The 13,447-nt window shown below is 46.3% G+C and overlaps 1 protein-coding gene across 13 annotated transcripts in view; it reads right to left on the bottom strand.

Annotated features, from left to right (window-relative positions):
• Positions 1 to 13,447, bottom strand: part of NAV2 (neuron navigator 2) — a 411,390-nt gene that overhangs the window by 298,261 nt on the left and 99,682 nt on the right. Inside the window, exon 1 of one of the 13 annotated variants that reach the window (XM_059931266.1) lies at positions 4,988 to 5,102. The exons of the other annotated variants lie outside the window; for them this stretch is intronic. Within the exon in view, the coding sequence (XP_059787249.1) occupies positions 4,988 to 5,098 (111 nt within the window). The 5' untranslated portion in view covers positions 5,099 to 5,102. Of the gene's footprint in view, positions 1 to 4,987; positions 5,103 to 13,447 lie in introns of those variants that run through there. 13 annotated transcript variants of the gene reach the window in all.

Genomic DNA, 13,447 nt, shown 5'->3' with positions numbered 1-13,447 from the left:
TCAAGATAACAAATGTTGGAATCTAAAAAAAAAATGATTCTGATGAACCTAGGGGCAGGACAGGAATAAAGATGCAGAAGTAGAGAATGGAGTTGAGGACATGGGGTGGGGGGGAAGGGTAAGCTGGGAGGAAGCGAGAGTAGCATTGACATATATACACTACCAAATGTAAAATAGATAGATAGTGGGAAGCAGCCGCATAGCACAGGGAGATCAGCTCGGTGCTTTGTGACCACCTAGAGGGGTGGGATAGGGAGGGTAGGGGGGAGACGCAAGAGGGAGGAGATATGGGGATATATGTATACATATAGCCGATTCACTTTGTTATACAGCAGAAACTAACACAACATTGTAAAGCAATTATACTCCAATAAAGATGTTAAAAAAGAAAAAGATAACAAATATTTCTACCAACCCCAAGAACTTCCTTGCAACCCTTTATAATCCGTCCCTCACTCTACCACTGCTGCAAGACTAACACGGATCTGCTTTATGTCATTACAGATTCACTTAGGCTTTCTGAACTGTATACACATAGAATTATATATACTTTAAAATTACATTATATAAACTTACAATTAAATCTTTAAAGGTAGTCGTACTCAAAACTCATCACTTCCTTTAAAATTATCTTTCTACATTTTGCCATTGTTTATGCTCGAGGTGATTTACATCTATTTCCTCCACATGAGAGAAACAGTATATAATGGTATAGTCTTGCACATCTCTTGCCAGTTCAGAGATGTCACATTTGGTAGACTGAAATCAGCCTTGGTAGGAGGATTTACCTTGGAAATCAGCAAGTGCTACCTATCAATTGTGAGCCCACTGCTAACCGCCACTAGGTGCGCACAGGTGAGTGGTGGGGGTGGGATGTTCCTTTCTTCCCCCTCCCCCCTCCCCCCAACCCCACACCAAGGAGGAGCTTCTTTGTTACGTAAAATAATGTGTATGATTGTGCAAATTTAGAGGAGTGCAGACTGAGCTAAAATGCTTTGCATCAGAAAGACAGAGTTCAGGCAGAGAAAGAAGAGGTTTGGAGCTGGACCGACCGGGAAGCAGGAAGGCTGTGTGGGTGGGGAGGAAGGAAGAAGCCCTGGAGACAAGATCAAGGGGCATTTAATGAACCTGTACATGGTCCAAACGCAGCCCTTTCAAATCTTCAATAAAATCTATATTCTTACTGGTGCTTTCTAGGGCTAGTGGAATCCTTCTTAGGAAGGCCTAAGGTGCCACGTCCTGCTTCCCAGTGGGTGAAGGGGCAGGAGAGAGTGAGCCAGAGCCAGTTAGGTTACTCCCGTTCCAGAGTGATGAGCTTTATCCACAGGGCCGAGGGGTAGATGGCGAGCTCGTGGTACCCCTAGGTAGCACCGAACTGGGTGCCTGTCCTAAGGCACTCACTCAAGGAATGCTGGCAGACAGGCCCTCTTGGTGGCCTCATCCCTCCTCCCGCACAAGCCTCCTGGATTCCAGCATCAGTCTCCCAAATATTTATGGTCCACAAGCTGCCTCAACCCTTCCTGCCCCCTACACTGACTCCGCCACCCACCGAGGTGTCCCAACTGGCCCGGCTCCCGATCTCCCCATTCCCGGGCACTGGGCCTGGCCCCGTCTCAGCCTGACCCTGGCGATCAAAACTCACTTGACATGTTCCATTCCATTCCATCGGGGCTTCCTAGGTCCCAGGTATGCAGCTCTTCCAGGGATGGCCTGGTGAGTCGCTGTTCCCAACTAACATTTACGTTCCCAATGGAGTCATCAATGCTTTACTTCCAGGAGATGGCTAGGGGGAAAGGCAACCACACTGGCAAGCTTGGGAGAGAGTTTTTTGTCTTTTTTAAATGGTAAAAGGGTTTTTTGGGGCCAATCAGATCACTGCAGGTGAGTGGCCGGCCAATCAGATCACTGCAGGTGAGAGCAGTACATTGCTCACTAAAATTCACAACCCACGGGACAAACTGTGTGCACTCTTGCTAACTGTTTGAGGATGCTCCCTTACCCAGGAAACCTGAGTAGTGGATGACAGTTTAAGGATTTCCCCTGGGTCAGGTTTCTTGAGAAGATTAAGCAGCCAAAGCAGGCTCATTCATCAAGAAGAAGCAGATCCAGAGAAGACCCCAAGCATGGGGGCCGGGGGCAGTCCCCTTTTCTGCGTGAGGGGCCGTGAGGCGGGGGCAAAGCAAGATGGTGGGTGGGGCTCCACCCAGAGAAAGAGGGCGGGGCACAGCTGAGGGGCCCTGGGAAATAAACGGGGTACCATGTGTCCTTATTCTCCCCCACTTCCAGGCAGGTTTATGGTTGGCACAGAAAAGGTGACAGCCATGAACTCTCTGAATTTTATGTTAGTGACAAGGAGAAAATGGTGTGCAGTGGTTAAGAGGGTGAGGTCAGATCTGGGATCAGATCCTGGCTTCACCTCTGAACGTATCCAAATCCAGGCAAGTCACTTAAACGCAAGCTCAGTTTCTTCATCAGTAAAATGGAGATAATAATGGTACTTAGTGCATAAACTTATATTAAGGATTGATGAGAAAAAATGTGCAGCACCTGTGAGCCCACGCACACAGGTACCCAATGAGGGGTAATGATGCTTATTAAGGAAGGTCCAGGTGCTCCAAGGGGAAACTTAGAAGGTCTGGCATCCTCAAAAATGGTCAGAGAGCTTCGTCCCATTGGGCAGAGAGGCACTAGGCCTGCCAGAGACAGTGCTATGTCATTTGTGGGAAAGTTGTGTAACAAAGGCTTTAAAAATCTCTGGAGATAGGCAGTTCCCAGCAGTGGCCGGCGTTGCCCTGCCCCAGGAAACGCTGCCCTGTTCGTTCTCCATTTAGGAGCCTCCTTCCTTCCTGAGTAACTCCATGGCCAAGAGACTTGGCCACAGTGGAAGTGGCCGTTGTGCCCCGGGCCCCTCTCCAGCCCAGATGTAAGAGCTCTCAGGCCTGGGGAAATCTCGGGGGTTCTGTGTTTTGTATTTTTATAATAGGCTTTTACTAGGAAGACTACCAGATACCAAGCTGGCACCCAAGAAAGAAGGGGCCAACCTGGCCCGGAGCACAAAAGAACGATTTGCACAAAGATACTGTTTATTCTACAAAGTTCTGGAAGTAAGCCCTGACTGATTCATCTCAAGAAGAATACATAAAGTCCTGACTACAACTCAGTCACTACCTCCCATCTGCGGTGCTTATAACTTATAAAGCCCTTCTGTAGATACAATCTAATCTGAGCCACACCACAATCCTGGGAAAAGGGGGAGGCGGTCGCACTGCATTCTCCCCACTTCATAGATGAGGAAAGGGAGAGCTCAGCTGGTCAATGATTAGCATCAGCACTGCGGCCCAGGTATTCTCACTCAGTCCAGCCATCTAGGTGTCACTCGGCAGGTACCAACACCAGGCCAGGTCATTGACGTGCGGTGATGGGGAGGGAGTTCTAGGACAGAACGGGAGGGAGTGTTCTCTTCCTAAGGAAATCGGAATTCAAGTTCCGTGTGTGTCCAGCCAGGCTCAGCAGGAGATGGAAATCCCCATGCAGAACACGAGATGTGTTCATCGAAGCTCAGAATCACATACCACAGCTTCCTCCTACTGAAATGTCTATTTTTAACATCCTACCTCAAAAGAAATCTCTTCCATGGGGCTGTGAGCCTAGATCCCAGAGCTAAAATGTCAAAGTAATGACCCAAAGACATCTCCATCAATCACGCTTGGCCTAGGTATTGTTAGACCTCTAAAGCAAAAGACACACCGGTGTCCAATATCCCAGTAGCCCTCTACCTCTAATGAGCCAACACACCCAGAGGACGGAGGCCACAGAAGGATATAAAATATTCGGAGGGCTCCACAGAGAGGCTCATATGGAAAATGGCCTCAAAGCTGCATCAGAAGATAGCTCCATGCGGGGAGTTTTTTTCTACATGGTTCACACCGATTCCATTCATACCCTTGCACGTAAAGGGCAAGACTACCCTCTCACCTAAGCGAACGTTTCGTGGCTTAAACATTTTACAATCAAGCATTCCAAGGTCAGTTATACACAGTAATCATTAAACAAATAAGAGAAATTCGCTCTTCCCCAGAAAATGCATCCTTTCTACACCTTATAACAATGTTGCCTAGAAAGTTGAGTTGGGGGGAGGGGCAGGGATACGTTCTGGGAAGGGGAGGATAAACTACACCGTTGTTTGCGAGCGAAACGAAAACACAGCAAAGTGACTGGTCTGATTATCAAACCGGGGCGCCCCTCTGCCACAAGCATCAAGACTGCCATTGGCCCCAGGGTCGCATTAACTGTCTGAAGGTGAAGGAGACATAAAGGAAAAGAAATACATCTTGCCTTTTTGCTCTGTGTTGCAAGATCCCAAACGGATTCCCCACAGTAAATGGAAAGCCACAGGGGCAGCTGCTGTCCGGCTTGAAAGATCCTGTCCAAGTTGTCCGACCAGCAGTGGGGGAGGTCAGCGGTGCCCTGCCTGGGCCATTCCTGGTCTCACAGGACGGGAAATCACTTCGAGTTACCTCCCAAACAGATCCTTTCTGCAGTGAAGCCCCCTGGAGGACTCCCTTACACCTCTTCAGACCTTTACAGAGGTCAGTCTTGTTTCCCGTTTGCACCTGCTGAGGCGCACAATTGAGAAAACACCCAGACCTGCCACACCTGTTGGCGTCTGCGGCCCTCCAGATTGTTGCCTTTGGTTTATGCGACTGTATTTTTTCAGGCCGTCAACAGCTTCTAGACAGATTCTTCCCTACCTGCTCTAAAAATACACCACTGGGTCCTCACCCTGTGAGGACACAGGAAACAAAAAGCGACAACGAGATGGCAGTTAGTTCAACCAAGCGTTCTGCAGATGAAAAGCCAGCTCAGAGCTGGGGTCCCAACAGGCGTAGAAAATAAACTAGAACTGTCTCTAAACACAAGCCCCAATTCAAACAAACTTCATCACCTCTCCCCAGGGACCCCGCCAGTGGCCCTCCAGGTGGCTTACCATTTTATAATGGTTGCAGGAATCCCGACTCTCTCCCCGGGCAGGAACCCACAAGTTGATGCTTACAGGCATGGCTCGACCCACAGCCCACGCTCGGTCCCTGCAGTCCATGGCCTACGCCCTCCCGGGGTGTCTAGTTCAAAGCACTGCGGAGGCGTGCGAAGCCTCGAAGGTTAATTTTAGCTGAAGTCATGCTCCCACTGTGGTCAGATTTTCTTACACAGGCCACCTCCTGAATAGCGGCAGCTTATGTTACCACAACCCGCTGGGCAGCCCTCTGGCCCTCAGCCGCAGTTCTACACTGCTGCCATTCTCCCCCCTCATCTCCCCCACCCCATTCTCTTCGCCCTCCAAAATAATCGAACTGTGTTTATATTTTCATGACACACTCGAGGGAAAGAAATCACAGTTCCTTTTGCTGCCCCAGGCAAACGAACCTGGGGAATGGCTCCCCTCTCTCCCATGCTTGGCAAAGGCTGGGCAAAGGCCGAGGGATTGTACAAACTTCACTTGAACCGGGCAGCACAAGGGCAGGAGCCTGATGCTTCAGCTTCTGCAGAGAGGTTTTGAAAACCTTTGTCTAAGCCATTAGTTGCGTGGGACCCTCACGTGTCTTGTCTTCTGCCTGACATCCTTTTTGTCAAAGGGAGGCACAACCGTGCCTGCCCTTCCATTTCTCTAAAAATGCTGATGGAGAGGAACCTGCATGTTTCTACCCAGAGGTCTCGCTCCTGCAAAGGAAGAGAGTGTGAGCCTTCATTCAACTTTGCAGAGGTTTTGAAAAGGCTGTCTGTGCAGGGTCCTCGGGTTCCAGATTGCAGCAAGTGGAGACTTCAGGAGGAAGGTCCCTAGAAGCAGTCTATTTCAGGTAGGCCTCGCTTCCTGCTAAGCTCAGCGACTGGGACCTGGGAGCTTACCAAACCGGTCTGTGCCGGGGTTGCCTGCTAGATGGAATTCTGATCTGCTCTTCAGATGGCCTTTTTTCAGTGTGGACAGGACCATGGAAAGGCTATGGAAAAATTAAACAAATCTGGAGTGGCTGACTGCAATCTCCCACCAGACCCCACAGCCTACAACCTTGCAGGCAAAACGCTGGTGTGCAGTGCTTGAAATTGACACTAAGGCCACACCCAGAAACTGCTCCCTGTAGAATGTAATGCAGTGCCTTTCCCCGCCTGAGGGCTACCTGTTACACTCCCATGGTGTCCTAGGCCCCTCTTTTCTAAGACTCATTATGCTTGTAATTACTTCATTCATTCAAGACCTTACTGAGCACCTACTCTGGGGCAGGCACCCTTCTAGGCTGGGATGAGGCAGCAGTGAGTAAGAGAGCCCTATGGGGCTTTATTCTACGGAGGATGAGAAGTGGGAGAGACAAAATGGCAATAAACTGATTAGCAAGTTAATATCAGAGAATGATACATACTATAAAGCAAATGCAGTAGATGGGAATTCCCGGTCAGTCTGGTGGTTAGGACTCCACGCTTCCACTGCTAGGGGCCCGGGTTCGCTCCCTGGTCGGGGAACTAAGATCCTGCAAGCGGCGCGGTGCGGCCCAAAAAAAAAAAAAAAAAAAAATGCAATAGAGAATGAATGGTGAGGGGAGGAGGGATCCTATGTCAGGGAACTCAAGAATGGCCTCTCTAAGGAGTTGACACTGAAATAAAGACCTAACTGACAAAATGGCGGCAATCATGCCAAGACTCAGGGCAACGGTTGTCCCAGACCAGCAGTATCAGCATCACCTGGGAACCTGTTAGAAATGCAGATTCTCAGGGCCCACTTCAGGCCTCCTGAATCGGAGACTCTGAGGTTGGGTCCCAGCTGTCTGGGCTTGAACAAGCTCTCCAGGTTTTTCTCATGCACACTACAGTTTGGAACCCACTGAAATAGGGGATGAGCGTTCCAGGTAGAGAACTCTATAAACAACAGAAATCTGTGGTTCTTCTCCTGGCTAGAATCCCCAGCCACCAGCCCAGCGCCTAGCACAGAGTAGGAATCCAGTATCTTTTGACTTCTTGCCAAGCTTTAAGCCCTAGCACCCTGGACCCCAAATAAAAATCACAAAGATAGAAATCACAAAAGTGTTAAATTCATAAAACTTCAGCGAAAGCACCCAAAAAGGAACAGGAGGAACTCATTTAGAATTCCAGGTGGCCAGTGGGAAGCTTTCCGTCATGTCTGAAACTGCCAGCCGCTAAGATTGACTCTTCCCAATTTAATAAAACTTGGCATCACAAAGTTGGCAATTAGATTTCCTGTAAAAGGCTAAATGTGGTGGCCTTCTGCTTCCTGGATTCTGAAATTCAGTAAGAAAGGCATTAGTGTGTGGCAGCTGGGATAATCATTTAATTGATCTTTTCTACCCATAGAACCCTCCCTTCCCGGCTTCAACCCACTGAATCGTAAATCAATGTCACCTTCATTGTGAGCATGAAAAGGCAGGAAAAAACACCCCCCTCCCCAAACCAAATAGGAGTCAATTTCCTAATGGGGACTAGGTGAGGCTCTAAGTGGGTGCTGCCATTTCTCCCCCTCTGGCCTCCTCCTGGGCCACCCACACAGCTCCGTGCAGGCCAGTGGGAGCTCCAGTGACATGCAAGGCAGGAGACAAGGCAAGGCGCTTCCAGTGGTAGGAATTCCTTGACAGAAATGGCATGATTCTGATGTCAGTCAGACCCAGTTCAGATCCCTGAACTGGACTATATTTTGAAAGCATCTGCAAAGGCATTTGGCATGTAGGAAGGGTTCGATAAATCGTTTCGTTTTCTCCTCCCTCCTCATTCACACTGTATTTAATTTTACTCATTCATTCAACAAATATTTATTGAGGACCCACTATATACATATACCCACTTACTAGGGATGGAATGATGATCAAAATGGACATGGAGTTTCTTATCTTGAGGGAGGTTCAGGTATTAATCAAATAAGGATGTCAAGTAAAAATAAAGAAAAAGATGTCAGAGGGCACTTGTGGCAAATGCTACAAAGATGAGTGCATGGCACCATGAGCCTGTAATGGAAAAATTCAACCTGTCTAGAGATTATTAAAATACAGAGGCCCAGGTCCCAGGTAGGCATCTCAATCAACCTCAGGACATGGGGTCCTGGCACAGGGGTGTTTAAGAAGTTTCACAGGGGATTTTACCGCTGGAGTGGGAGGTTACAGACCAGCAAGGGAGGAAGGCTAGAATGATCCATGTGCTAACTGGTTCGAGTTGGAAGCTCTCTATACATTATAAACTATTTTTAGTTTATAAACTAAATAATAGTTTATAGTTTCAGTATAACTATATACTGACCTATATAGTATATCGGTATAAACTAATGTTTAGCTTAACCTAGATACAATATTTATAGATACGTGCCTTAGTATGCACACATTTATTTCCTTGTTCTGTCAACTGAAAAGATCTAAAAACAATGATATCCCAGTGGCAACAAGCACACCCAGTGCCCACATCTTGGTTTCTAATACTGTTTACCAATATAAGGAACCAGGGCTTCGTGGGGAAACGGCTGATTCTTGGGCTGCGACAGGAAATATTCAGATGGGCCTGGAGCACATTATAGTGCCAGAAAGGCAGGATACATCCCCGCACCAAAACACATGAATGGGGTTTTGTCACAGCGACACAGGAGCTAAATGAAAGAGCTCCCAATGGCCAACGCCGGAACAACTGACCAACAAGAGTAATAAAGAATTAATAGTATTGGATTGAAACCCAACGTATGAAACAAATATCCATGAATCCATACTGAGAAATAAAAGGTTGAATAAATAAATAAATGACTGGGGAGAAGAGAAAAATCTCCCATGCAAAGAGAATTCCAAATAATTTATGTCGATATTCTGTTCTCAAGGAGGTACAATGTGAATTGCCATTCCTTTGACAACGTGAATTGCCACTCCTTTAAGTGTGGGCTGCACAAAGAGAACAGTATGGAAGTGATGGGGAAGAGTAACTTCACAGAGAAACCTGATAAAGACCAACCCACCCGGATGATCAACACATCCACATCCGTAAGTTGTGTTGATCGTAGGTACCCCTGATACGAGGTGATGAAAGTGGCACTTGACATCTCTGGTCTTCCTCCCCCAAACCCACAATCTTAGTCTCATCATGAGAAAAGCATCAGACTGATCTCAATTGGGAGGGGCCATTCTACAAAATATCCAACCAGTACTCCTCAAAACTGTCAGGGTCATCCAAAACAAGGAAAGTTTGAGAAAGTGTCACAGCCAAGAAAAGCCTAAGGAGACATGACAACTAAATGTAATGAGGTGTCCTGAATGGGGTCCTGGTACAGATAAAGGACATTAGATTAAAAAACTAAGGAAATCTGAATAAAGTACAGACTTTAGTTAATGATGTTTTAATATTGGTTCATTAATTGTGGCAAACACACTATACAAGTTGTTAACAATAGGGGAAACTGGGTGTGGGGTATATGACAGCTCTCTGTACTATCTTCACAGCTTTTAGAGTAGATTTAAATTTTCAGAAAAGTTTACTTAAAAAAGATAACACACAAAACTCCACCATCGACTATAGTGTGCAGCCAGGTTTGAAAACTGAACTCTTAACCACCCATGGATAGACTGTTGATTTAGCCATTTCAAGGGCAGAATGCCTTCCCTGAAGTTAGATTTGAGATCACAGAATTTCAGAAACATCATTCACTTATACACACACACCAACCCCCATACATGGATGTAATGTATATAAAGTCTATACCCTAGTTATTATGTACCAGAAACTCTTTCTGCATGGGTGAGTCTCCTTGAATGCTCATTAGTAACTGTTAAGGATAAAAGGACTTAACAGAAAAAAAAGGCCATTCAAAACTCCAGGTTGTGCTTTGATCCTTTCAAAAGGGCCATGAAAGAACTATTTGTGCCCAAAGAATAAGTGCTGGGAATCTCCCAGTTAACAACCCTGGGCCCCAACTCAAAAGATCCCATTTGTTCTTAAAGATTCTGCATTTGATTCTTCCTCACCTTTAAAAGAAGAAATCAAAACACCTGAGGGTCCCTCAAGTTAACCAGATCAAAATGTGACGTGAGATACTGTAATTAATAATGTAAATTAGAACACACCAGATCCTAAGATCTTCAGTATGTAAAAAACCTCTCCAAAAGTGAATTTAATACCCAATGGCTCCATGGTCTGAGATTTTGAAGGGGAACAAAAAATCCTCCCTATGATTGGAAACACAAGCCCAGCTTTCACCAGCAATAGGTGGCAGCATTTCTGTTCTCTGGGCCACATTCTATACACAGAATTGTACCAACTAGTAATAGACAATTAGAAGGCAAGGGTTTTTCAAGGTCCTACTGCATCCCTTGTTTTCCATTAAAGGATACACTCTTTCTACAAATCACTTTGGCCAGAGATAACAAAATCATGTCTCTTTCTTAAAAAACAAAGGAAAAAATTAAAGTGACAAATTAATTTCCCCAAACATAATAAAACTAATTCAATCATCTTGTGCTGGCCATCTGCTTCACAGATGCAAATCTAACTGCATTTCCTACTGCCTGATAACTTGCTTAATTCTGTTAGCTCCTGTGACCCTGCTTTTGTAAGCAGTTCTCAATGGGACCTTCCCGGTGGCTTCCAGACAAGGAATTGGCTGAGCCAGAGAAGTGTTTCTCCAAGGAGCAGCAGTGACGCAGCCCCTCTCCAGCTGGCTGCCCATCAGCAAATGAAGTTTTAAACAGGGCAGCTAAGATGGCTAGACTTTCAGCTGAACTCAACTGGATAATGGGTACCGCACAGCACTTCCTACATGTCAGGCACTAAGCCCTTTTACACGCATACGTCACATTTAATCCTCACAAATTGAGTTAGTTTCTATGACTTTCACTCATGAGGAATCTGAGGTCCAGAGATGTTAAAACACTTACTCAAGGTCTGAAAACAAAGCCTTTCGGACCTGACAGCCCATGCCACTGGCCACTATGCAGGTCACTCAGCATGACAAAGTGGACCGCCTTGAAGTCTGAGCTTAAACAGAGACACCAAAGCAAGCCTGGGACAAATGTGTAAAATGCAGGATTTCAAAACAATACTGGGGTTACCTTGGCGGCTCAGTGGTTAAGAATCCGCCTGCCAACGCAGGGGACACGGGTTCGAGCCCTGGTCTGGGAAGATCCCACATGCCGCGGAGCAACTAAGCCCGTGCGCCACAACTACTGAAGCCTGCGTGCCTAGAGCCCATGCTCCGCAACAAGAGAAGCCACTGCAATGAGTAGCTCGTGCACCGCAACGGAGAGTAGCCCCCCGCTCAACACAACTAGAGAAAGTCCGCGCAGCAACGAAGACCCAACGCAGCCATAATTAATTAATTAATTAACTAATTAACTTCCTTAAAAAAATAAATAAAATAACAAAGGAATATTGGAGAGCCAGTTTCAAGACTTTTCCTGCTCCATCAGATGGAGGATATTAAAGAGACGAAAAAGTGTGGAGAAAGAGAATTTGGGGGAGAAGGGTATCACTGGAGACCACTGTGCTACGAGCACGTGCTCTACCCATTCACTCAAACCTGGGTCAGGGGTGCTTCAGTGGGGTCCCTGGGAAGCCTAAGATGAATGTGCCTGCAGTTAGAGATGCTGTGGTCTAAGATCTGACTCCTGCCCTGAGAATCTGGAGGGATGAGGGAGGGTATGATGGACGGTTTCAGTGATGGAGTCAGGAGACTGTTACAGGCTGGGATTAGCCTGCAGCCCACACTGTTGAGGCAAGAGATTTGGTGTTTTCTTGGAGGGAGCGCACACCAGGGTTCATCAGGGGTTCCTATGAAGTGGCCCTTGAAGTGCTCCACAAAAGAAAGACTCAGCTTTCAACAGAGCAGGAAATGAGCTCAGGGAGGCACCATTGAGTAAGCCCCTTTCTCCTCTGCGTAGTTCCCCGGTGGCTGGGGAGGGCGGACTGCTTTCACTTTTCCTCTGCAGGGGCCTGACAATTCAAGTTTGAGCTTTGATTAAGTATTATAGAGGGGGGATACTCTAGTTTCTCACTTGAGGCTATCTTTGCAAGTTATTGTGACCACGGGACTGTCTATATGAATGAGCAGAATGGCCATGGGCTACGAGAGCCTTCCTCCCGTGGCAGGAAAAAAAACTCATGGGCTTTGCCCACAATCCACACATTACACTTACCCAATATGCCAGTTACATGAGCAGGGCAGAGTCCCCTGGGGAACTTTTAAAAAACACAGATGCCCAGGTCCCACCTTCAAAGAGTGATGCAGTAGGTTTGAATGACCCAAACATCTGCCTTTCTTTTCAAAGTTCTCTAGAGAATTCTGATGCCTTGGTAGTACTGAGAACTATCAGATCACGCTCTATATACAGATATAGGAATAATTATCTCCGAAAGGAGGAGAGAAGATCACTTCATCAACACCCAGGTTACTTCTTAATATTTAGAAAATCTGCATTATTTGGTGAGTGAGGCAGCATGGTTATTAAGTATGTCCCACAAAAGAAGGTTTCCAGCGTTGCTTTTTCTCATCTCTCAAAATATTAGCAAATGGTGGCATACAAAAACGATACGAAAATATTACGATCAATTCTCCACCCCCTCTCCAGAAATGAATCTTCACTTTAAAGATAAGAGAACTGAGATTTAGAGATGTTATTTGCTTAAGGTCCAGCAGTTAACAAGAAGCAAGGCTGACAGTCGACCCAGGTCTTCTGCTTTCAAAGACCAGGTTCTTAACCACTATACCTTCTTCCTTCTAAGAATCACCATTAATGTAGAAATCAAGACATTCTTTTCCCCTGGCCCCAGGCCTGATCCTGTTCCAAAGTTTAAGTTGAAGAAGTGCAGGTACTTGAGATGAAAGGGATCCGATGACAGCAGAGGTGACTGATGCAGGATCATTTCCTACACAGAACTTCAATGTCAAGGCCGCTAAGAAAGAGTTATCACAAACCATGTAATATCCCTTTGATGGAGAAAAAGAATTCAGGAAAGGAATATTTTCCAATGAGAAGTTCACTGGAGAATTCAGCCATCTACAAAATACATTAGATTATAAAGCCAGAAGGAATCTCGCCTGACATTTTAGGACCTTGTTTATTTTCATCTAAGGGTGTGGGAAAGAAACTCCATAAAGATGGAACGCTGTGGCTACCCAGGCAAATTCAGCATGAACGAGCTTTTAAAAATCGCATGTTCAATCAACTACTTAACTACAAGTGACTGAACTATCAGGGGACAAAATAAATAAATAAAACCCTCTGGAGTGACATTCCAGGTTCAGAAATCAGACACGCATGGTTTCATGGAAATTATCCAGGCTTTGACGCCAGGCAGAATTTTGGCTGGTTTGAATTCTGGCTCTGTCACTTACCGACTGACCTGGTGACTCTGGGCAAGCGATTTACCTTTTGACACTCAGTGTTCTCTTCTGTGAAATGGAGGTGTGAACACCCCAGTTGAA

The sequence above is a fragment of the Balaenoptera ricei genome, chromosome 8, assembly GCF_028023285.1.
Source record: "Balaenoptera ricei isolate mBalRic1 chromosome 8, mBalRic1.hap2, whole genome shotgun sequence".
NCBI classification, from domain to species: Eukaryota; Metazoa; Chordata; class Mammalia; order Artiodactyla; family Balaenopteridae; genus Balaenoptera; species Balaenoptera ricei.
Note: the sequence above shows the minus strand (reverse complement) of the source record. Positions and strands in the feature narration are given on the sequence as shown.